A 25,787-nucleotide genomic window follows, 5' to 3' on the forward strand; every position below is an offset into this window, starting at 1 on the left:
AATACTACTTAGTATAATAGATATCCATATCCTACCGGAAGTAAGATGCGTAATGTTTTGAGAAAAAATTAAGAATGGACGTTTTTACAGCAGGATAAATGTTCAAGGCTATAAGGGTGGTTTGGTATAACAAAAGAAGCGTAGAGTAATAGAATAATTTCTGACAAATTTTCTCACAAAAGTCAGGTGAGTAGGGAGGGTTGATTTCCATGAAATTTAATTGTTCAATAACAATGAAAATTATACTCTGAATTAAACTTCTAGGGCTTCATGAATGACAAAAATTGACGAATTGTAATAATAAAGTCTTCATTAAGTAAATAAAGTATTTTTTAAACTGTCAATGATTGATAATAAATATCTATTTCTATTTTCTGTCATTAAATTTTGTATTTTAATAGTAAATATTGTTAACAATTCCTGTTTTAAAGCTGAATCATTCTCCTCAGAATGATGGTCACGATTACGTAATTAGTAAGACGGCATTTAGGCAGATGTTGTAACCCACACCTGTCTTACTTTCTTTTGTATCTAAATTACTCTACAATGAAGCTAAATATTGTACAATCCACCGACTAAATAAATGAATTATTCCATAAAGTGATAAATAAAATGACTCAAATTCCGGATTACATAATCAAACTACTAAAGCTATTCTCAGACATTAACAGAATAATTAACATTCAATAATTTTATCACCAAAAAGATGTAAAAAGAAATTGAGCTAAATGAAAAAGTCGCGACCTTTTTAATGCCAGAATAAAATTTCTTAAGAAACTTAAACAGAAAAAAGAAAAAGGTAACATCTTTAGTTTATATTTTTTGTTTTCTAGCAAACTCTCAACGAAAACATAAGAAAGTAGCGAGCGTGGTTTAACGAGGCCGAAAAGTGGAGGGAACCTGGTACAACGTCGCAAAGAAAAGAGTTAAAAAGGTTTAGAGAACGCAGCTGGGAATCCCAGGCAGACGACATGGGTTAGAGCTCTGCGTATCCGGCGTTGCAGCAGCCGCAGCTTCACTAGTACAACCTTGCAGACCACGGATGTTGGATCGATCTCTCGGGTTGTGACGTCATTCTCTATCTCTCCCTTCCATCGTACACTACTCAACGCCCGTTCTTCGATGCTTCGAGTCGCAAATCTAGTGTGAACGCGTATTACTGATCTAACGATACAATAGAAAATACCAAGCACGCGAAGCAACTGCTCCAAGTATGTTCATCACCAGCTACTCTAGGGCGTTGAGTTAGCTACCGGGCGTTGACCACTAACTCTAAAGAAGCTTATTCTTGTCTATCAAACGCCGTCTCAACCGTTTCCACTGATCTTTATTGCTACGTGCAGATGAATTATCATCCTTCTGTAGATAGGAATGTGCTACTTATTCATCTTTGAATGGGAAAAAAAAACAGAATAACTCAAAAAGACGAATTTAGGTCGATGAAGACTAGCCAGAAGACAATACTCGAGTCAAATCTTTTGTCCTTTTAAAAAATGTGCAATGCGCATTCAAAAAGATTGCAAGTGCACTAATTTTTGTGTTGCCATGCTTGTTAAAACAACTATATCAATTTGAATGGTACAATTTTTAAATTGTACTTCTAAGTAAATGGATGGTATGAATTAGAGAAATAAATTTAATTAAAAAATTTTAGCAGATTTGTACAGATTGTAAATCGAAATGCCAACAATTATTTACAGTGAATTAATTTTATTTGAAACAGCTGAGATAGTTTTTTAATAATGCAATTTTTCGGAGTAATAATATTTAATATTTTTTTTTTTTTACCATTTTACATTTCCTTGTATCTAGAAAATTAAGTTAAACATAGATGATTAAAAAGAGAAGCAGAAGGAAGAGATGCTTGAAGAATAATTTGATAACAGGCCATAAAATTTAGCTAATAAAATAACATTTACATTTTTTCTTGGATTAAAATTTTTGATGAAATTATATTTTTCATTGAAAAATAATCTAACTAACAAGTTCGTAAGCATTTTCATGTTCAGATTTAATTATTACAAAACATTAAATTTTTTTTTACTATACTGTAATTTCTTCTCTTTTGTTTTTTTATAAATATCATACAAACATTCTCGGATAATAATCACTTGAATGTTTTTATATTTCAAGAATATCTCACAGCAATATGATAAAACTACTACAAGAAAACTTTTACCCAGCCTTGTAACTTTTTTCCCATCACATTATGACATTTATGATGAAAAGATGAAACTTTCCCCGCAACATGAATCCTATGTACCAAGGATGATATACATGTACTACATACATTGATGCATGATACGTATATTATCAACTCCAAATAAGGTTATATTCAAAATAATTCAGTCGTTATATTTCCCGGAGGAAATTAAATATCAAAGCTATAAGTCTCCTACAAGAGAATTTAATTTTTCAAATATTTAAATTATTGTTTGATTACTGTTTTACCAAGCAATAATTCTAAAATTGGGAAACCGAAATGTGACAAAAGGTCTCGAAAGTTTATCAATATACCATGAATTATTATGATGAAGTAATACGCAATTTGGTCGGTAGTTAAAAATATTAACGGTTGGATAAAATAGTAGTAAATTGTAATAATGTTAAATAGAAAAGAAATATGAACATATTTGTTCAAAATAACATACAAATATTGAATTAATAACAGTTCATTTGTTTTTAATAAGATAAGATGATCAAAAATTGAAAATGTTTCGATTAAATTATAAATTACTTCATAAAAAATGCAATAAGTTCTACAAAGAATGCAAAACAAAAAATATTTCTCAAAGGAATAGTCGCAATAATTCTGAATATTCTCTTTCTGTAAATTTCTTACTGGAATTTAAAACGGGAAAATCGGTTTGAATATTTTAGTCCAGTTTCCGTCTCCTGTAAATGAATTTTTTATAATTTTCAACAACAGAAAATATTTTAATGACTTTTTATTAAAGAATTTACTTAACTATATTTTATTTAAGTGTATTAATAAAAACTCTTACTTATCAGTAAGCTTTAATATTAAATTTTCTCAAGTATAAAAATTGTACTAAAGTTAAAATGTTTTATATGAATGACATTATAAAAAATTTTCAACCTGTTATAAATACAGTTGAACTTTTAATTCGTTTTTTCAACATTCAAATAAGTTCACGCTTCTTCTTATGTTCGGTAGCTAAATAATTTTATTTTTGTCATATCAAGATTTTTTGATTGCTAAAAAAATATTGAGTATAAACTTTTTGTGACAAAAAATATTTCATTATTGTTTGTAAATATTATCTTCATTTATTAGTTTGAATTTATTTAAACTTTAACCAAATAAAATAGACAAATAATTCAAGTTTTCAAGCAAAAAAATAGCTACTCTGAAAAAGATGAATTGTTTAGTCACTATAAATGATGTAAAAATAATAATTTTTGACTGCGATTAAAAAAGTCGGATTATTGTCGAAGTTATTATTATCATCGACTGTTGATGACAACAAAAGGGTTTACCTTAGCATGAAGTTTAGTCTCGGTAGCACGAATTGTCAAACTTCCGGTATAAGCCTCGTGATGACTTGTGCTTATAGTATGGAGTATGTCTCTTATACATTCTCTAATTCACTCTCTCATACATTCACAAATTGAATTCTAAAGCAAGCGTCAAGCTCGGAAATAATTTTGCGCCCCAGAGAAATGGAATGTTAATGTGATTCACGTAAACGCTGTATATATGTATATATATTATTAATGCTATCCAAATCGACCAATGAATTTAGTTTAGAATGACAAACAACAAAGGATGATATATTTATGTTCTCATAGAGAAGATAAATTATTGCTAAAGTTCATTTAAAGCTCAAGTCTTGTTGGCCATTTATAATTTATTATTTTTTTATGTCAATGAATTTTTTTAATTAAAAAAAATACATGACAAACAATCACTCTTTAGGCAAAGTAAAAGGGAGAATTAAGACGACTAGATGAGCTAGGAAGAGGTCAAAAGGGCGGTAAGTAAATCATGGTTGAGACCTAAAAGGGTGAGAATAGATACTAGTTACTAATAAAAAATTTTTTAACCCTAAAAAATTATTCAATGATTAACAATTTGAAAGCTCAATATGAAAATTGATTTAATACGTGAGTTGGATAGCTTTACACTAAAAATATTGTAGATAACGACTTTCTAATGGCGAAAATTTACATTTTAAACTGAGAAATTACTTGAAATATGAATAATATTGATATTGAAATAACAGCACTTTTACCCTTATTTGAAAGAATGTGCTAAATATGATTAAAGAGACATTTGCGACAGCTTCGTCAATATTACCGAGCGTTCGATATTACCATAGCAAAAAGTGAAGCATCCCTCTTGACGGTACGTCTCTTTCAAATTGCATTATCTATTAAAGTCATCAACTTCACACTTTCAGTTATTTCCATGAAATTTAATAATAATAACAATCGTTAATTTAAAATATTTTAAATACCGAGAATGAATCTATTTGAGAGAAATTTTAGGAAAGTTTGAGAAAAGTTAGTTAATGGTTGGGGAGAGCAAATGGAGAATAGTTGGAGAAATGTTGTAAATAAAAATATTATAAATGCTTAATTATTCACTAGAATTTAATCCTTAATATTTAAAATTATTTCCATTATTCATTTGAAATCCAAACAAGATTAGCGTCAAAAAAGTACGAAGCACATAAAAAATATAAAAATCAACAATTATCGATAGTAAAATAAGGATTTACATTATTTGAAATAATTGACTGTAAAAGTAGGAGTAATATATTTAAACAAACTAAACTATTCAATAATTCAATAGGATTATATATCTGCGCTACAATACATACGAAATTAGTTTAATTATGGTAAATATTTAAGCCGATAATCTAATTTTAAGTTAATTAATAAGATAATGCCATTCTAAATGGCATCACATTAATAGTAATAAACATGTGTATTTTCTTTTAGTAATAAATTAATACGCAAATGTGAGCAAATTATCTTACATATTATAGAAAGCAAGAGAATAAACTGTTTATGATTAATACTATAGTAATTACTGCAAAACAATTACGTGGTAGACGAGATATTATCATCGCAATCTGTCTCTAAAACGGCTACAGCATTACGCAGCCTCACGTTCCATGAGTTCACCCAAGTGATTCATAGGGTTTGGAAAAACAGAACGAAACTATGTATTTACGAGACTGCGCAAAAGTGAAACAGCAAGTGGCATAGAGAGAAAAATAAAGTAGTATTCGTTCGTGTGAGAAACAATTTTCCAGAGCGTTGTAAATTTTCCAAGCACGAGGCGAGAAAAATGTAGCTAAAGCTTCAAACATCGGCATTACTTATTTCAGTAGCGGAGGCGCACCGTAACTGAGGTGCATATTGATATAACCTATAGGTGTGAAGTTTATAAAATTTAATAACAAGACATTTTGAGCTCGCTAAACGAAAACAATATTCACAGCTTAAGGCTTGAAAAATAAATATTTCAAGAATGTTCTGTACTATCTTTATTATTTACCACTGAATTTCTACTGTTTTTAACAAATTATTTTTCCTATATTCTAATTTATATTTTTTTATAGGAAAAAAAAACAATAATTTTGAAAAGAGTAATTTCATAATTCAATTTAGAGGAAATTAAATTATTGAATAGCGATATTTACTGATTCAGAATGCTAGTTATCCGATTACTAATTGTCACAATTCGTAAATTTAAATCTCGATGCTTTTATTTAAAAAAAAAAAAATTAATAAATAATATAATTATTAGCTGATCATTGTGACTGATAGATTATGAATAATATTAAAAATTTAATACTAAATCTATCGATGTTGTCTACACAAATTTGACAGTTAACTTACAAGTTTTATCTCATTTCGTACTTGATGCAGAACACAATAACCCTACAATGATAACAATAAGGCCTCCTTGTATTCGATCGTTTCGACAAAGCTTTGTTAAAAACTCGTTAATAAAAGCATAAACAAAAATCTCCGAGTCATTTTTATTTTCAATTGTGTAAGAAGGGATTTAAAAAATTATTAAACATAAAAATATTAATGGTTTTCAATCATTATTTAAACTTTTGTAGATAATTAAATATTAGATTTATCCGTATTAAATTAATCGTAATTGAAAGTATCTAATTTATTGAAGACTAAATGATACATAAGTGTCCATCGTCTGATATTTTGGTGGTTAAAGAGATAACGATTAATCGTTGTGTAAGTATAATAGAGCTACTATTGCGGTATATACTTCGACTTTTAAAAACCATCCAAAAGTGTAAATAGCTAGAGGCTAGTACTGTAGAAGATGAGAAGAGGAGAAAGGTGAAAACGATATACCTCTATTGACGTACAACCTAGAGCTTCTAAAGCAGGAAGTCTATATAATACTCTTTCAGACTTTGATAAATTATTTACTCAATAAGTTACAGGCTCAAACTGCAGCAAGGAAGCATTTTTTTATTTCACCCTTCATACCAAGTGTAAAAATAAATTTTTAAAAACATTCCAACATGACTACTTCCTATGTCTTAACTCATTTGATATCTTTGACGAATATTGAGTGCAAATAAATTCTGTCAACTACCAGGGCATTTTCAAATATTACCTTTAACTTACTTTTCCTTTTGGTACGTTCTATATTTATATATAGATATATAAAACTTATTTCCCAACATCTCCTACAATGCTCACCTGCTCTTCCTTTCTGTATCAATAGCAAAATAGGAACCGTCGCGTAACCATCAATCTCAGAATATATACGAGATTTGCATGGAAATCCAATGACATTTTTCAAGACGAAACGAATGAGATTGAACAATAAAAAATAAACAAACTACACTGCCAAGTAAAACTCGTCTTATTTTCAGGATTTATTGATTTTTTCGTACTCCAATATTCTTTATTTCTCTGCTAATCTCTAGTGGCCATCAATTACTCAATTCACAAAATAAAGAGGTTAATAAGTACGTCAATTATTATAATAATAATATTCGTGATAAAGATAACTATTAAAAAATACTACTTGTCAGGATAATTCAAGAATATACGTCCGAATAAGTAGACAGGATTGACATTTTGAGAAAATTAGAAAAAAGTAATTAAAATTGCAGCTTTTTTGAAATGATAGCGAGCATTGTATTACAAAAACGAGGTTAAAAACTACATAAAAGAAGCGTTGAGAACAAAAGAAATAAATTACCTACTAAACCTTGTCAAAATGATCGGATGCCCGTAGGTCTTATTTCCATTGTCGGACCATTGTGTGCTACTTGAAGTACTTGAGGAATGTAAAGAAATGAGATTCTCTAGTATAATATTACCTATTTGAATACCTTAACTAGATTGGACATTTAATTTATTTGTCAATAAATTAAAATTAAAAAAAAATTGTAATAAAATTATATTTATTTATACTTTGATAAATTTTTATTGTTGCTTAGAAATATTCTTATTGAATTTTTCCACTTGATTCTATAATATTTGACGTAAGTTCGTTCAATCGGATGGACTTTTCCTATATCTCGTTGAGCATAAAGGAGATGTATCATTCGTGGTCAGTATTTTTTTGAAGAGGAACTAGATGAATTTTTAATTTTAAAGTAATATTTCATATTATTATATAAATCCGCTAGTTTTTCAAATAACTTAATTAAAAAAATTAAAATAAATTTGTTCATGAATAAAAAATGTTATTAATGTTGTTAGTAAAATTATATACCATCAACATTTGAATAAATATATTCTATTATTCATTTTTTTTACTAATACTCTGAAAGAATTTTGTAACAGATATATAGATTATTATTTTTTGAAGGATAACTATCGGCTAAATCTTGATTTAAAATGATATTCACGAAAGATCAAGAAAAATAGATCATATTTAAGCGGCAACCAATTAGAAGACAGGCATGTTAACGAAGATTTTAATAAGGTACTCCGGATGCGATCCTCGTTGTCTAATAGTATAATAGATTGAAGCTGGCATAGTTCCAAATTTCCTGTTCGTTTCAAACCGCATACTCTAGTCTATATGTTGAAAAATACTTTACTCCGATAGACAAAAGCGAGTGAAAGAGAAGAGAATAAAAAATTTTTTTCTCTTTCCATTTCTCGCGTCCACTTCTCTGTCTATCTAGTCCGACAGTTCCTACTCAGCATTAATTGCTGGCATTCATCGAGTGTTCGTGTTTTTAATCGAATTTTTTTAACTCTATATCTATAGCTCGTTGTCAGACTTTCTTATCCTCGCTCCAATTCTACTTTTTTTCATCTCCAATGCGCGTGATAATCATTTCATTTTAGTTATGAGGATTATATTTGAAAATTGATAGTAATAAAACGAAATGACTGAAAAATATTCTTATACTACAAATGATGAAATAGAATAAGGTAAAATAATTTTCATAAGGATATCATGGTTTTTATGAACAAATAAAAGTAAAAGAGCTTCGCGACAGACTGAAAAAAAAAAAGAAAAGAAAAAAAGTAATATCAAATGCAAGGTGGTATCTTTCATGGAGAGAGAGGGAGGATGGAGTGATATCATTTGAGATGAAAATAAATGAGAGAAGGAATGAAGGAAAGTGCATAGTTTGGCATATATAAATGTAAGGAATAAGAAAGTAAAGCGTAAATTTATAGTAGAAGCGAATAAAAGAGATAGAGAAGAAATTCAGAGCGTTTGTATCGTATGCAATCTGTCCCCTTACGCTTTCGTGCACACTTCCGTCGCCAGTTTACTCTCGGGAACAAAGACATTTGGCTCACGCAGTATTCTACCATTCCATTTTGTTGGTATGCAAGCTCAGGGGGTACACTGTCGTGGACCGTCAGAACAGAATCATAGTCGCGAATATAAGAGGGTGGTAAAGGATGAGAGGGTGGCTAGAGACATAAGACTTTGGTTGCAAAGGCTTGGCGAAAGAGAACAGAAACAGCAGAGGCAGACAAGGAAGGAAGTTAAGGAGTAGAGAAGGAAGGAAATCGACTGCCATGAAAAAGAAAGAGAGAGAAAGCTAGAGGGGAAGAAACCGCCACTACAGCCAGCACTCAGAGCCAAGCTGTCGCGCCAGGAACACAAAAGGAGGAGAATATTCGAGGGGAGAAATGAAGAGGGAAAATGCAAGAGGTAAAGCGCCCTATCTACAAAACATATCTAACGGAGAACGCGATGCACCTTCGCGAAAACATAAGGATTGTTCTCCTACCCATGTCTTTACTGATATGTATGCAATCTCGCACCTTTCTGCACCATGTCTATATACGCAGATATAAAAATATGTATGCACAGATATATAGACAGGCTTCTTTTTCTTTTTTATCCCTTTATTCGTTCTTGTTTATATCATGTTTTATTTTTTTTTCTTTAGGGCAATTTTAAAAGCGACATACCCGTTGCATAGTCAGAACCGAGCAATAGGTTTTCTCTCGGTGTATATATGTATATGTATAGATATGTATATACTTTATATCGTGCGTTTCACGGCTATACATGAAGGCGCGAACAGTTGTAGTACCTTCCGTAATAGCACTACTTACGCCATTTGAGTTTCACATTCACATTTGCTAAAGTAGTATGTAAAAAACAACAATAAAAGTGTCAAAAATAAAAAGTTTATTGTGAATTTTTCATAAATTGCCATGTACTTGCTACTTTATTTGTATTCTGAATTTATGCTGCTATTTTTATTAACATAAAAAGTATTCTTTATCTTGTCACAATAAAATTATATACTAGATGTAATCTGACAGCGTATCATTTACTTATTTACTTATTATAAATAAAAATAAGTGACATGAATTTTCTTTTTTACTGTTTATTATTCTCTACGGTAAATTTAAAAAATAATTTTATTGAATTTACTCGAGAAAATGAGGACATTTTTTCATCAATTAAAACTCTATCATTAAAAAATAACATCAATGATTAATTTAAGTGTCGTTAGACTGAAAAATAATTGTTTTTAAAAACCGCTTTTTTTTCTCCTTTGTACCTATATTAGACATAATTATTACTAACAGTATGCAAAAAAATTAATATATTTTTTGCTGTACTATTATTTTTCCTATCTCTATTATTACTTGAATAATGATATTTCGTACAAAAAAAGAAGTTCCTAAATAAGCCTTTTCATGTATGCAATAATACGCTGCAGTCCTTTTTATCTTGCAGTATAATATAGATGAGCAAGTATAACAAGAGCACAGAAGACAACATGAAAAAAAAAAGTAAGAGATTAGTTTACTTTTCAAGCACCAGCAAAAATTCAGTGCCATTGAATGTTGTTCATATGAAGAGAAAATATAAAATCTCTGTGTGATATTATTTAAGGAGCTTCTTTGTAAAACTTGACTATTCCACTTTCGATAAAACTGATTTTTTATTCTTTTTTTTGTTCCGTAACATTCAAATTTACACTTCGCGAAAATAAAATTGGATTAACACTTGATCATTACACAAAAAGGGTACATCAAATATCTCTCTAATATTCAACAATTTTTAATATTGAACGTAAAAAAATATTGTTATCAAGATGGTGGCGATTACTCGATTTTCTTTCTTAATACATCATATCATCAAGTCTCTTATACCATCGTCGACCTGGTAAAGAAAAACGCTACAGTATTTATTAAAGTGATCGATAGTATACTTTGACAAAACAACATAATAAAAACTCGTCATTTTGTTTCTTATCTTTTTTCTATATTACATTACCACGCTGTACTTTAAAAAACTTTATACTCGTTAAAGTATTCACTTTAGACTTTTTATAAGACATGTCATATGCTATCGTGACATTATTTTATAAAATGATATTTGCAATCCTTTAATCAATAAGCAGAAAATAATAGTATCTCCAAAGAATAAAATGAATTATCGTACTTTTTATTGGATACTAGAAATATATGTACTCCAGTTGAAGTGATGATATTTTAACCATATAAATCCACAGCAGCAAAGCAATTTGAAGAATAAAAGAATTTAAAAAAAAAAAAAAAGAATCCCATTTGGAACTTACTTTCGTCGCTTCTATTATGACCTCAAAGAATATCCTACTGATAGATATCTATACTATTCGGATAAGCTTTCTTCCCCAATTTTTTTCCTTTTATCTCTGCTCTAAAAACCCTTTAGTGGAAAATAAAAATAAAATTTATATCCTACACAATACGATTTCAATTTTTTTTTTTTTTTTAAATTCACATTCTTACTTTTATTCATTATCTAGTTCTAGTCATCATTACATCATTTACATCCTCTGGCCAATGCCTCGTTCGATTGAAGCTTAATATTCACTAGAAGCTTTCAGAATGTTTTATGTAAATGACCCAGTATCACCTGCTATTGGACTGTTGGAAAGAAAGGTTGAAGAGAAACACTGTAAATATATACACCTACTACTTACAATCGGATAAACTCGACAGTTTATTTCGCGATGCACCTGATAAAAGAAGAATAAATCGAGTACGATATAGAATCTTTCTTAATGTCTCACTAGACTTCTACAATGTGACTATTCTGGCCGTTATCTTAGAGGGTTAGAATAAAATACGATTTTAATTAGATGTAGGTTTAATTGTATCACCATAAGATGTTTTTGATGAAATCAACAACCGGATCGGACACCTGTCGAGAAATAAATCGGTGGGAAAATTGTAAGAAACCATCAAGAGGGTCAGTAAAAATAATTATCTTACATTTTTTCTTCCCATTTAACTTTAAGGTGTTCTGCATTCACGGAAGCGTGAATAAGACGTTTATATTTGATTGCAATCAAAGATTAGTGAATATGAAATACATGGAAATTTTAAAAATTAGATCGTTAATCATTACTATGTTATTAAATAGTTTGATGAGTACTTCTATGAGAACTAGAAATCGGTTCAATATTTTTGAATTAATTATTAGATCATTGTGGGAAATAGTATAATGAAGAATATTATTATTAATACATTTTATTATTCACTTCCGCCGGTCATTATTGATAATTAATAGTTATTCGAATTAATATCATTCCTTATTTATTAATGATTGAATATTTAAAATAATCCAATGGTTTTAAATAATAAAAAAATCAGTTTATGCAAAGAAATTAATATACACCAAAATGAATTTTACAATCAATATTGGGATGTATTGTATATTTGTATACATGTTTTATTGTAACGTGAATATGCATAGGTTGTATTTTATTTACATGGATACAACCATCTAGGTACAATTGACAAATAAATATAACATAGATTCGAATTCGCATCAAGGATAAATCGGAAAATCTAAAAAAGAAAGTTATTTTAAACTTTCTTCAATTTATTTTATCACCACTTTTATGGTTTCAAACTAATTAAAACCTTCAGTTAGAAAAAATGATATTTTTATATTGACGACTAGAAAAGATAATTTTTTCTTCCATCGAAAAGTAAAAAAAAAGACATGAACCATATTTTATCGTTCAATTTTTTTTTATTGAAGATCATAAAGTTTTTCGATTCTAGGTAACATAATTTTTAAAAAAATCCCTAGAATGATGCAAAAATGGACCATCTTTCAAAAGGATTACGTAATAATTCACGTCCAAATAGTTAGTTAATTTTTTGACTGACAAAAATGTTGGAAAGAGAAAAGTGTAGATTGACCACGATCAGTCTTATTTGACAGATTTTAGATGAAGTTCATAGTGGGTTCGATTTAGTATGAACAATCAATGACTTGACTGACGTGCATCGTTGAGAAGCGAGCCCAAGTGGACAAGTAGCGATAAATTTGAAACCCCTTGCGTGCTGTCAGTACACTATTACCGGCGCTCCTACACTGCACATATTGCTACTACTACAACTACTGCTTTACCTACCAGTACAACCATATAATATTAGTCTCTTGTCTCTTCTCTATCTCTTCCTTTCCACCTGTTATCGATATCGACGTGATGTCGTTCAGTTAGTCTTAATGAGATTCTGAGTTCAGGCTTCTAGCGTGAAATTGCAAATCATTTTTTATGCAATCGATGATGAATTAACAAATCTTTCGACATAATAAATGATTTTGTTGGAGAACATTAAAAAAGTTATTATAATGAAATTAAAATTTCGAATGGTGCATCGATAGATTTTATGTATATAGGCTATAAACACATGTATATGTACATAGATATAGATTAGAAATGGTAGAGCATCGTAAATGTACAAGTATTCCTCGACATAACTGCGTCTAGAGACTATACTATCGACTCTATTTTTCAACAACTCGTTTTACCCCTCGGACACTCCTTTACCACTGGAAAGAGGAAACTAGACATCGTGAATTCTCTGACAATCGTCTCTGGCTAAAATCCAAAGAAGTTTCCCTCAAACTTTTTACTTTTCCAATCTTATGTTTTGGAGGAAGGTGTTTTTTTATTGTTCTTTTTCTTTATATATTACAGCACTGTATATTCATATGTGAATCAACTTGCAACATTTACTTAAGTATTATACAATTTTATCTTCTCAATAAATCACTTTAAAACAATACATTACCATATCAAGTTTGATTAAAGATTTTTCCTAGAACTGTTTCGAATTGAATAATTGATGAAAAAATGAATTTAAAAAAAACAATGTAATTTTTAATCAGAAGATTAATTATTTTAACGAAGCTCAATAGGGAGAAATAATTCATTACTATTTGAGGAAATTTGTAAAAAACCATCATACTCATAATATATTAATTAAACAATGAGATATAATTTGGCGTGTGTAGAGGTCAAAGGAAGAACGTGATGAACAAGAAGAGGAACATACAAATGAACGTCGAGACGTCACTGAAATTGAACTAATTCAGGAATCCGTAATTACGGCACCTGCTTTACGAGGTAGCCAGTGGTTTCCGGCTGACGAAGAGTCGCTTGATGAGAAGTGAGATGGGGGATAAAGAGAAGGAATGAAGACAGAAGGATAGCAGAGTGGGAATGTCTATGTCCTCTATGAGTTGTTATTCCTCCTTGCGCATCGACCAAATAAGCCGCTCCCTTGCAACGCCTGAAGTTAATTTGTTGTGCTAAGAGGACAAGAGAAGGACAGAATAAACATAAAATGAAGGAAGAAGATGGTGAAATAGAGAATAAGGACAAACTTTACAGTGTGCGCGTGGGAAGACAAAGTCAAAGAAACTTTAACCTCTGTAGAACACACTTGACTTGAAGGACAAACTTTTGATGACAATTACTATATATTATATTTGCCGTTCTTTTCAAGATAAAATTTAACTCTTTCGGAAAATATTATCAAGTTTTATTTATTACATAATAAAACTATCAGTTACATTTAATGCACTAACTCCTCTTCATCACTACTGATGTGGTCTTGCGTAAACGTATTCAACATTTATTTAGTTATATCCGAGTCAAACAAAAGCATCAAAACTTCAAAAACAAAAAAATTCAAATAGGAATAAAAATAGTCAAATAGGAAAAACAATTGTCAACGATCTGACACAGGTAGGTTTGGTGAAACCACGCGTCAAGAGAAATATATCTGGCTGCAGAGCATATACGGTCACGAAGCGGATATCCATTTCGGTCGAACGATATCTGGCGTGCACACTCGGAAAACGTGGACAAGTGCATTCACCCCCTGCGACAGTCGCAAGTAGAGTAGCACTTTCGTATTCAACGTCATACGCCCGTTATACCTACCACCCAGTAACTGCATACCGTCCACCTTCACGTTTCGCAACAAAATCAAGTGAAAAATGCTTCTGTGAAAAACTAAAAAAGAAGAAAAAATATCTTTCAAGCTGTCTGATTTATACATGCATCACAATCAAATCCTGTATTCATGATTTTTACTCTATAAGTAAATATAAATGAATTTACGCATACAAGAGATGTATTAATTTTAAATATTGACAATATTGTTGTCAATTGATTGGCATTATAAATTTCTGTAACAAAACGTGTTATTTGGAATATATCAAAGTTAGATTTAAAAACATTTTATTTTGCTTCAGCTGATGAATATCACAATTATTACTAAAATATCAATAAACTATTATTATTAAAGTTATATTGAAATAAATCGTATTTAATGAAAATTAAATTTCTATAACTTTTGGTAATCGAAGATAATTTAACAATAATAAAGTACATTCAGATAAATTTTTTATTAAATAAAAAATCAATTTAAACATCGGAATTTTATCATACAATCCAAACAATTCTTAAAAATTGAAGTAACGAAAATTGTTTAATAAACTTTATCAAGTAAAAACGCGAAAATAGACTATTTCCCTATGAGAATATAGTGACAAATAGTAAGTCCCTGATGTGCAAATCTACTCAGTCAGTGTGATGCGCATCGTATGAACTATTTAATTTTATCAAGTATCCCTTCACAAAGAGTTGTCGAGTATGACAATTTCGTGGAATTTATTAAATAAATTAACCGACTAAATTATGTTACTTAACACTAATTGTTTCAGAATGAGATAAAATGACAAATACTTTCAAGACATATGATAACTGGTCCTATTGCTTTGATTGTGTATATTCATGAACACTAGATTGAGACCAGGTGCAGCAACGTGAATCCAATTATATGTATTCGATTTTACAGTAGATGTATGTACTACATGGTAGATAATAATGGTTGTAGGAATATAAATCTGAACAGCCTAGTCTCAAGTGATCTACATAAATATTTGGGTAAACTTTGAAATAATTAAACTTTGGTTTTACAATCTACTTGAGGTACCACAACGGTAACACTAGAACATTAAACTTGTGGTGTGTCTTACGATCTGACAATCCTGCTAGGATTTCAATTAATTAATAGAAACATTAGCGTGTAACAGGTATTATTGTCCTCAAAGAATACATTAATTACGCTCTTATCGTTGTATTTTTGTTAAAAATAATTAATCAGAAAGTTGATCATCAAAATGCATTTGAATCTAAAATCAATTATTGACTAAAATTTCACCAACTATCAATAAATCTCCGTAAGCATTATTTGCATTGAATTTCAATATTTTGCAATGAGAATGCATTGAAAATAATATTTTAAGTATATGTTGTCGAAAACATCCATATTTATCATTACATGAATATGTTATCTTAATTTAATCGGACATGTATTCATTTTCGAGCTTTTTAATAGATGCTCAGAATTTAATTATTGAACCAGTTAAGCAACTGGCAGGTGAGATAGGCTTTCATGTATGTTAACATGGAGAATTAGTCCACATACACAAGTCGTACGAGTTTTCAAACAATTAATCTGATGTTAAACGTCGTTATAAAACCTATCGAATCAAGATTTCAAAGTGCAAAGAATTACACAGAATATCACTGACAATTAATGTTATGTTACATTGAAAAGTAATATCAAGTCTTCTTAACAGACTTTATCATTATCTTCTTCAAGGTTAATTAATGTCATTAGAAAAAAATACTGATTTATAGTAAGGTCGTTAACTTTATTTCTGAAGAAAAATATTAAATTTGCCACATTAGTTAATGTAATGTCAAAAAAAATCTGTTAAATTTATTGAGCAGAAAATAAGCATTTACAGGTAAGATGAGAGCCGTATATTTTTCAAATTTAGTAGTAAAACTACTGCATCAGCTAATCTTTAGCTTCAGCATCGATTGCAGTAATCTTGCAACAATAAAAAACCGAACATACATTGACGTGCAACTCAGCCGAGGTTTAAAAAAAATAAATGACAGGCTGATGATTGGTATTTTCAATCAACGGTTTTGATAATAAATCAATCAATTTTTTATCAATAAAATTTTTTTTTTATATACTTTGAAGATAATTTATAAGATGGCTTAGTTATTTATGTAGAAATAAACAGAAAGATGTTAATCAAAAATGTATGATATTGATTTTTTATTAAGGATAAAATTTCAAAAAGTTTTAAACTGATAAAATAGATTCAGTTAGCAAGACAAGTTTTCGGAGTAAATCGGATTCAATAATAGAATTTTATGATTAACAAATTGAAAAGAAATAAATACTGTTAAAATATAATCCTGAGTTCAATTAATTATCTTCATTTTCATTTCCTCTAGTAATTACACAAACAGATTTTACTTGTGAACAAACGTATAATGACATGTTGATTTTATATAACTGAGTTAATAAATTGTGTGTATACATAGGAATACAGATTATCCCTCTATTCGATAGACTTTTATCATCAAAAAAATATTATCGCAATAAAACATCATATTTTAAAATCAAATTTATAAAACACCGGAAAATACCAATTCATTTTCAGAATGACTTTTAGATATGATTATATTTCCTCTTTATTCAAATATGTCAACACCTTACAGCGTTGCACAATTTTTGCTTTTTATTTTATCCATACAGCAATGCATAAATTTATACAATACGGCTAAATAATTGGTATTCTTTAGAAGGTGAAGAGAAAAATAAAAAAATCAAAACATAAAGAAAGGAAATATCATGACAAAGCAAAAGGTATTTTTCCTTGAATATAGAGAAAATATTATTTAGCTACTTTACTCTATTCTATTCCTTTTATTCGCTACTTTATCGATTTGTTTTTAAATTTTTCAAATAATACTTTTACACAACAAAAGTATCATGATCTAATACAAGCTCTTTTTTTTTTATCTTTTCGACCAAATTTAAGTTGAAACAGTTTTGACACAAATCAATTCAATTCTGAGAAAAATATGCTCGACACATTTCTTCGTAATTTCATTTATTCTATCACGATGTTTCGTTTGTTTCTTTTTGCTTCTAAACTTATGCTCCGAAACAATATTTTATAATCCAAATTGCTTACCTTTAACTTCCGATGAAATCCAAACACCAATAAAGATAATCAGGAACATCATAACGTGATCCTTGGTTTTACCGCAACCAACAGACATTTGTTGTTTCATCGTTGATTCGATCATTTCCATCAATAAGTTTATTAGAAATACATTAACTTAAAAAATAATCTTTTAAACTACACAATGCATTGAAACACACAAGTTTAAAATTTTTTACACTTTTTATAGTTTAACTGTACACTTGTCCACTTAATTTCACGAACTCAGGTGTATTTGAAATGTAATTATAGGATGAATTAGTGTCATTTATTATGATATATTTATAGCTAACTTTCATGAGACAATTCACCCTTAGTAGATGAAAGTGCTTCTAGAATAAACTTTTAGCATATATCATCTCATAAACATATTATTTACGACTGGATTTGGCGTCAGTTTTTTTAATATTCAAATAATGTTCATTCCATTAGGATAAATTGGAATAATAAAATCAAATTTAATAATAAAATTTGAACAAACTAATCCTAGAAGCATTCTCTTTTCTATTTCCCTTGTCTTTCACCACTTGAAACCACTATAATCCAAGTCGTTTTATTAAACTGGTGTATTTACACAGTCATGAATACACTCTCAAGCATTTTCATTTTGTATAGAAAGAGACCAATTCGTTAGTGAAAATTTAAGTCTTGTAAATTTATGCATTTATGTGTAAAACACTTGAACTACTATGTTGATTAATTGTATCGTGTCCAGGTCCATTGAACAACAGCCAAATTCACCTGTCTAAAGTTTATTCCCCTCTAGTTGATCTCGCGAATGACAAATAAAACCTCTGCATGAGATAAACAACTGCGCTACCGCGCCAGTGACCTCTTTTGTTCTCTTATACAAACTTGCCCGTTCTTGGAAGCTGATTGATTCTCTCGGACAACAATGAATTTAAGGGAAGAAAAATCCACTTAAAAAATGCACTATTTACTGAGCACTTATATCATTACTAACATTACTTAATCATAAAACATTTGTGTACTAAAGAGAAACTAAAATCAGTCTCTTCTTCGAATCACAATCCAATACGCTATGTAACGTTGATTGTTAAAACATTCGAATGATCAATTAAACAGTTATCATTTATTCACTTAATGTCAACTTTTAAACACTTAATCCTAGTGTTTTCTAATGCAAATCACACTTGCACTTGATAACTGCTCATTTTATTTTAATCCAATTATGTTGAATATTTGAAAACCGGCGCGAAAAATAAATACAACTAAAATTCAACCACTTGAGACAGAAGACTATTCAACTGTCATTTACCCTGTATTTAATATGGATGTCGTTCACAAATAATGATGATAAAAAATTCACGAAATGTCATTCCGGTGACACAAAACGCGAAACATTTCGATCACTTACAATGAATAAAACTCAACACGCAACCTCATCCAACGAAGGATCCAACGCGTGTGTGCTCCGCAATTAGGGGCAAGCAGTCGCTGAGAGGCCTCTGCCCCCGTAGAGATTCTCGAGCATAACCGAGTATATCCGATCGTAACCGAGCATGCGCATCGAGCATCTCAACCCCCAGGTCCATCGACACGAGACCCTGCTCGAGTCTGCTGCTTGCTGATGCTGCTTCTGTTTTCGCCGTTCTGGCTACCATTTTTACTATCTCTATCTCACATCTTTGCCGGTTTCTGTTGCCTCTGGTACTACTAGTCTTGCTACCACTAAACCAACCACCACGGTACAACTAGCACCTCTAACAACATGACTACATCCACCACCACTTCCCTGTTTTGACGCGTAAACACGAGCTTTATTCATATTCAATAAATACCTACAAATTACTCAACATTTCCGTGACGCTTTTCGTTTGCTGTAAGTTAGCTATTAAAATAGTTCATCCAATAAATGTCTCATTTCCTTCAATTATTCAGTAAACTATAACCTTTTCATTTATTTTTATGTAAGCTTTTTATGAAATTGCGGTTATACTATGAATACAGAAATTTTTAGTGTCTATTATAGTTTAAAACGATGAATAAATTCGCACTATTCACTGTACAAATAATAAATACTTTGTTGTTTTACAATTTTGTTTCAGGAATTTTCAAAAATACAAGAGGACAACATCACTAGTCTGTTTACCAATCGTGTTAAAGTTATTTTATTGCTAATAATATCTCTTTTATGGAACAATTATTTTATAAATTTTTAATCGAATATCAAAAAAACAAAAATAAGCACATAGAAAAACAATTATTACTTTTAAATATTCAGTTAGCTGTTTTATACCATCATCTCAAAAAACAATGATTTGGTAAATTTTTTTTTTTCATTCAGCCAACGACTTTTTTATTTGTCAAGCAAATGAAAGTTTTATAATTAAACTTACATGGAAAATACAATTTTATTTTTTTTTCATATACATGCAAAGTGCTAGTGTATATTTATATTAAAGTTGAAAAAAGGGAAAAACGGATGATTAAAGTAAGATGTATCTGTTAAATGAAGTTTTCCTGGAGTATTAACTTGAAAGTCATCTCTTCCAATATTCATTAAAAGCAAGTTAAGCTTGGATAGATTTGGGGTTACGATGAAAGTGGTAAGTGCTAAAATATTTTACATTTTTTCTTTATTATTTTATATGTACATCTAGCATTTGCATAACATAGTTCAATATATAGTTGAATCTACATACCCTCTACACATACATACAATTTATAACATAACATAACCTGAGATTTGTATTTGTGTTATAGTAAAACTTTAAACGAGACATGGTTGGGAGAACAAGACCACTATGGTTAAATATACGTTACTTTCTCTCTTCTAACCAATGTTATACATATTCTACTCTGTTCAACCACCTTTAGCTTGCGGCAAAGCAATCGTTCGGTGAGTATGTAACAGCCTCCATTTGATTCAGGTCACGTTAAGATCCCTCGAGAATGAGTAATTTATCGTCTATTTTCAATAAAATCCTATCGTTTTCAAACTCTTTCATGCACATTAATATTTTTAGGGGTTCACCTTAAGTATGGATAACTTATAGGAAGCTTATGGTGTCTATTTATCAGTCTGATGCGGTTGTATCATTTAACACAATTGGAAACTACTACTTGCAGAGAAATATTTTAGCTTTGGAATCAAAGGACTTTTTATGCCATTTTGATAACCATGAACATTTCTTGTGTCAAAAAAATTTAAAGTACTAGAATTTAGATGAAAAATTGTTTCAAGATTTAAATTGGAAAATCTGAAAGGGAGTAAGAAGAAAAATAAGAAAGAATGAATGAGTTATTGTTGGTTTTTTATCATCAACTCAAGAAAAAAATGGTTACTTTAATTTTTCTACAAGAACACTTCTAGTTTATCCGTTGATGATTTCTTGACAAAGGGTCACAATGCTAAAATTCTGTGATTTGGTAGTTTGAAAAAGAATTGAGCCATGGTTTATAGAAGCTTTTCAGAATAATTGTCATGCTGATCATTTCCAAAAAAAAGATTAAAAACAACTTGAAGGTAAAATTGATGTCATCATATTATGATGACATTTTTACTGAGAAAAAATTATAAAAATTCTTTTAAATTGAAGGAGAGGATTATTCTTCTGATTAGAATTCTCGGTTTTTTTATTGAACTAAGTAAATCAATTATTAAATTAATGAGATGAATTTTAATTCTTCTTATTGTATTACTTATATAAATATGATAAATGATCATAAAGAGAAGTAGTATTGCTTTTGTTATAACATACTGATCCCAATGCGATTTGAAATGCAAACATCAACTGCAATGGTTTATAATTAGACAGAAAAACTTTTCGAGTTAATTTTCATAGTTACTAACTACCACGATATGAAGTGTTCAAAACTAAACGGTAAATTGAGTCCAAAATATTTGAAAATTCAGTTTACCACAGATTTATTCCTCTTTAGTATTTATTTCTACAAGGTTGCACTCCACAAAGTTTCCATTTTTGTAGATCTGATCCGTCTTAGTTTTAAACATCTCATTAATTTAATATTGTTGAGCTTGTTTTCTACAAACAATGTTGAAATTCGAATTATAGTAAAGTTACAAAATGAAAATTAGTACTTTTTATAATATGCTATAATAATATTAATCTTAAATTTGTAATTCAAAAAGTGATGTACATTTTAACCATGTGCTTTTTATATGAAACATGGATCATAAATAACTTTCAATATTTTCCTAAAAAAATTTTACGCTCTATATTCTATGTTTTAATATTATAAATGTCACAGGTGATAAGATCGTTGAAGCCCGAAATACCCATTACAGCTCACCGAATGTAACTGTTAGTATTCATACCATAATAGGGATGTCGAAGTGTCGGAAACTAAATTGCGGACACGGAATGAATGAAAGATAATCGACATTGAGGATAATTCATCGACATAGCTTACTACTGTGTTCGATGATAAGGATCTATCATATGTATTAATGAATTGACCATTTCTGCAGTAATAAGCTTTGCTTTTATAATTTAAAAAATTGACCTATTTTTACTTTAAAATATATACCATATATATTCTGCTTGCAGTTAATAAAAATTATAGCAGATCTATTAGAAATCTATAAAAGATTATGATTAATTTTTTACAATGACGTGCTTTAATCTCAATTAATTTAATAGCACCATAAAATACCATGGCTGTTGTTTGATCAAGAAAGACACATATCACATGATTTATAATGACAGCAAAGCTTTTTTATGTTTAAATATAGTGATTGACAATAATCGTAAAATGGCATGGTGTAAATGGCAAATAAATCTAGTGATCTATTTTATGGAAAAACTAAACCATTGAATTTAGTGAGATGCATATTTATAAGATTATTTCTTATTGATCCAAGCAAAAGTAGAAAGCATATGAGTGAATTTCTTTTTAAAGTTTCAAGTTCAATACCTTTGTAAATGCTCACAATATTTCATGCTTTTCTCTTCAGCATACAAAATTCAGTGAAATGTAAAATAATTGCTATTATGACAAACAAAATGTTATAATTATCAAACAATTAATTAATAATTAGTTTATCGACAATATTTAGAGCAATAGGAAATTTGGAAGCACGTAGAACGATTGCCTTGACGGATATTAAAATACTTTCTTTAGCAATAACCGCATTATGTAGCAAGTTTGGAATTGATTTATATTTAATTAAATTTCAATAGATGATGCGTTAGAAATTAATTTCAAATAGTATGAAACAATGGCAACATTTTATGCGTATTATCATCAATTATAAAACTACAAGTTCAATTGAATTTGTATCAGAATCATAATTGTTTTTATGCCAACAAATAATTTGACTATTTTTTTGTTACACAATCTTTTTTACATAGCGTTCATTTTATTCCATGTATTTTTACACTCTGTATTACTGAACTGTTACTCGTGTCGTAAAAAGAGCTTGGAGTCTAAAGGTCCTTTTTATGTTTATGGAGAAGATTACTTTTTAACTAGCAATTGAGTAGTAAACGTGAAAAGTTATTGGTGCAGATCTGTCTTAATTTATAATATTCAAGCGTTGAAACGTCGAACACACCAATTTTTGAAAGTATTATGCGCTCTAAAATATATTTTTGAAAATTATTTTTCAGTGGAAAAAATATACTGAAATCTATTTTATTTTATTTTTATCGAAACAGAAGGTAATGATGAACGAGACCAGGTTCATTAAAAGAAAATCTCGATACTCCAAAAAAGTAGAAGATAAATTAGAAAATGGACCACCTGCTCCCCTGATAAGATTGATAATAGACCAGATTACATATAGAAAAAAATCGTCTTGAAATTTTTTCAAGAATTTTTTATTTTTCTTATAGAAAAAAACTGATAGTTTTTTTAGCAACACTCAAACTTTGATTGAAAATTTAATTAAACCAAAAAACATAAAAAATTATGAAAATTTTAGTCTTTGTATTATACCAAAAACATCTGCTGTATTATGACAGCATAAATGACAAGCTACGCTAGTCACACTCTTATTATATAATGTCAAAATTACAGCAGAGAAACTGTAGTTTCATGCCCATTGTGATTTTAATCTTTAAATTTTGCAACTTTTTTATTACACAATACATCACTCTGTCTTTGATCTACCCTTCTTGGAATCACGCAGATTTTTAGATTTCTATCGTTTATAATTTCTAACAAAAAAATAAAAAATGTAGTGAATACACTTTTATCTTATCTAGCAATTCCAAATGAATACTGTAATTTGTCCAAAAATAATTTCTTATAACATTTTATTATAATAATAAAATAAATCAAATATATCCATAATTATAATTTTAGCAAATCATTCCAATTGTATTATTTTATATTTATTTTTGTACAGTTCATAATTTTGATTCATAATAAAATTTTGTATCCGAAACGACAGACTATTATTTATTGGAGTAAAATTTACAATTCCTTTCTCTCCGTGTATTTACACTCATAAAATAGTCAACCATCTTATGAATAATAGAAAATGTGCCAGAAACTATCCTTATAGTCAAAGTTTTGTTAATTATTCTACCAATTTGCAACAAGAATTCTAGTAATATTTAAAAAAGGAATTCTTTCATTTGCTTAAAATAGTTTTCCAATAAAAAACAGTTTTGTTAATTTAATTGATATTACTTTGAAATTATTTTTTCAGCATTCAATATCCATTTCTGCAGTTTCTGAAGGGAACTTATTTACCTCAGGGAATCATTGTGTTTCTACATAGACTTCCACTACATAGAAATTGGCGTATTAATCATGAGTTTCACGAAGATTATAAATCATCATTACAACTGGGAAGATGTTTTTTTTAGTAGGCTGGGAAAATTTTAATATAAAAATTGAAGTTTATCATTTGCATTAATGAATTCTACAATTCATTGATAGCTTGAAAAGCAGTAATCATTTAATCATTACTCATTTAACAACTTTTCTATTGTAATTGTTATCAATTTCCTTTATTTATCATAAAAAAATCTTGAATGTCTTGATTCTTAAAAAATTTTCTTTTCATTTATTTTTTTTAATTTATGTAAAAGCTACAATTCGTTGAAAAAAACCAATTCCATACGAAAATGAGAAGTTTTTCTGAGAATTTTTCTTCTACCGGAAAAATTTCAAAAATATTCACCGTGGATGAAACTCTTCCAAATTAAATTTCTGTAAAACCATTGAATTTTGGGTCACCACAGATATTTTAGGCAGTACTCAGGAATGTACAGATGTATGTATGTATCTGTATACCGATGTACATATATATTGCATATTATACGTGCACACATACTAGAAAGTGTATAAACGTTTCTCGATAGTATATCAAAAGCATTTTGGCCGATTCTAATCATCAAACAATCAATCAATCATTTGGAGGTTGCACGACTGACAAACTCATAGTCAACTTTATCAAATGATCATGAAACCATTAGATGGATAAAATAGATCAAAAAATCTTCTACATTTATCCATTGAAAAATTCCAGACTTTCTTGGTCTTCTCTCAGTGCTATGATGCTTTGACTACTGAATCAAGTTATCTAGCATAATTTGTGAACTACGTGAGTATCTGAAAGACGAGTTATGTGATCATGAGAATCATTAACGACTCAAGAAACTTAATAATGCAAGTCTGTAATGAGACTTTTGAATTCTTAATGTCATTATAATCTACATGAAAAAAATTATTTCATTGTAGAATAAAAATTCTTCAAGTTTTTTTCAATATTTTATATCATGATGAAAACAATAAAGTAATGAATTGAAATCATCGGAGGTGAAACATTTTTTTGGAGTTATTAAAATCTGATAATCGTTTACCAAGATCCACCCTAGTAGAAATTTATTCGAGGGCGTGTATAAGGTCTGAATAATTTGAAAAATGCTTGTGAAGACTTTTTAAAGGGATAAATCAAAGTCCTTCAAAGGACCATAAAATTCTTTTGATATTT

General features: G+C 29.2%; 1 protein-coding gene across 2 annotated transcripts in view; it reads right to left on the reverse strand.

Moving 5' to 3' along the window:
- The window catches only part of LOC118072870 (nephrin-like), a 142,576-nt gene extending 123,312 nt beyond the window's left edge, over positions 1–19,264 (reverse strand). For both annotated transcript variants that reach the window (XM_035093018.1, XM_035093019.1), the window contains exon 1: positions 17,825–19,264. In XM_035093018.1, coding sequence (XP_034948909.1) covers positions 17,825–17,945 — 121 coding nt within the window. In that variant the 5' untranslated portion in view covers positions 17,946–19,264. The remainder of the gene's footprint in view (positions 1–17,824) is intronic.
- Between the last annotated feature and the right edge of the window lie 6,523 nt (positions 19,265–25,787).

This window comes from Chelonus insularis, unplaced genomic scaffold (assembly GCF_013357705.1).
Source record: "Chelonus insularis isolate UGA/USDA-ARS -01 unplaced genomic scaffold, ASM1335770v1 contig_94_pilon, whole genome shotgun sequence".
Taxonomy (NCBI): domain Eukaryota; kingdom Metazoa; phylum Arthropoda; class Insecta; order Hymenoptera; family Braconidae; genus Chelonus; species Chelonus insularis.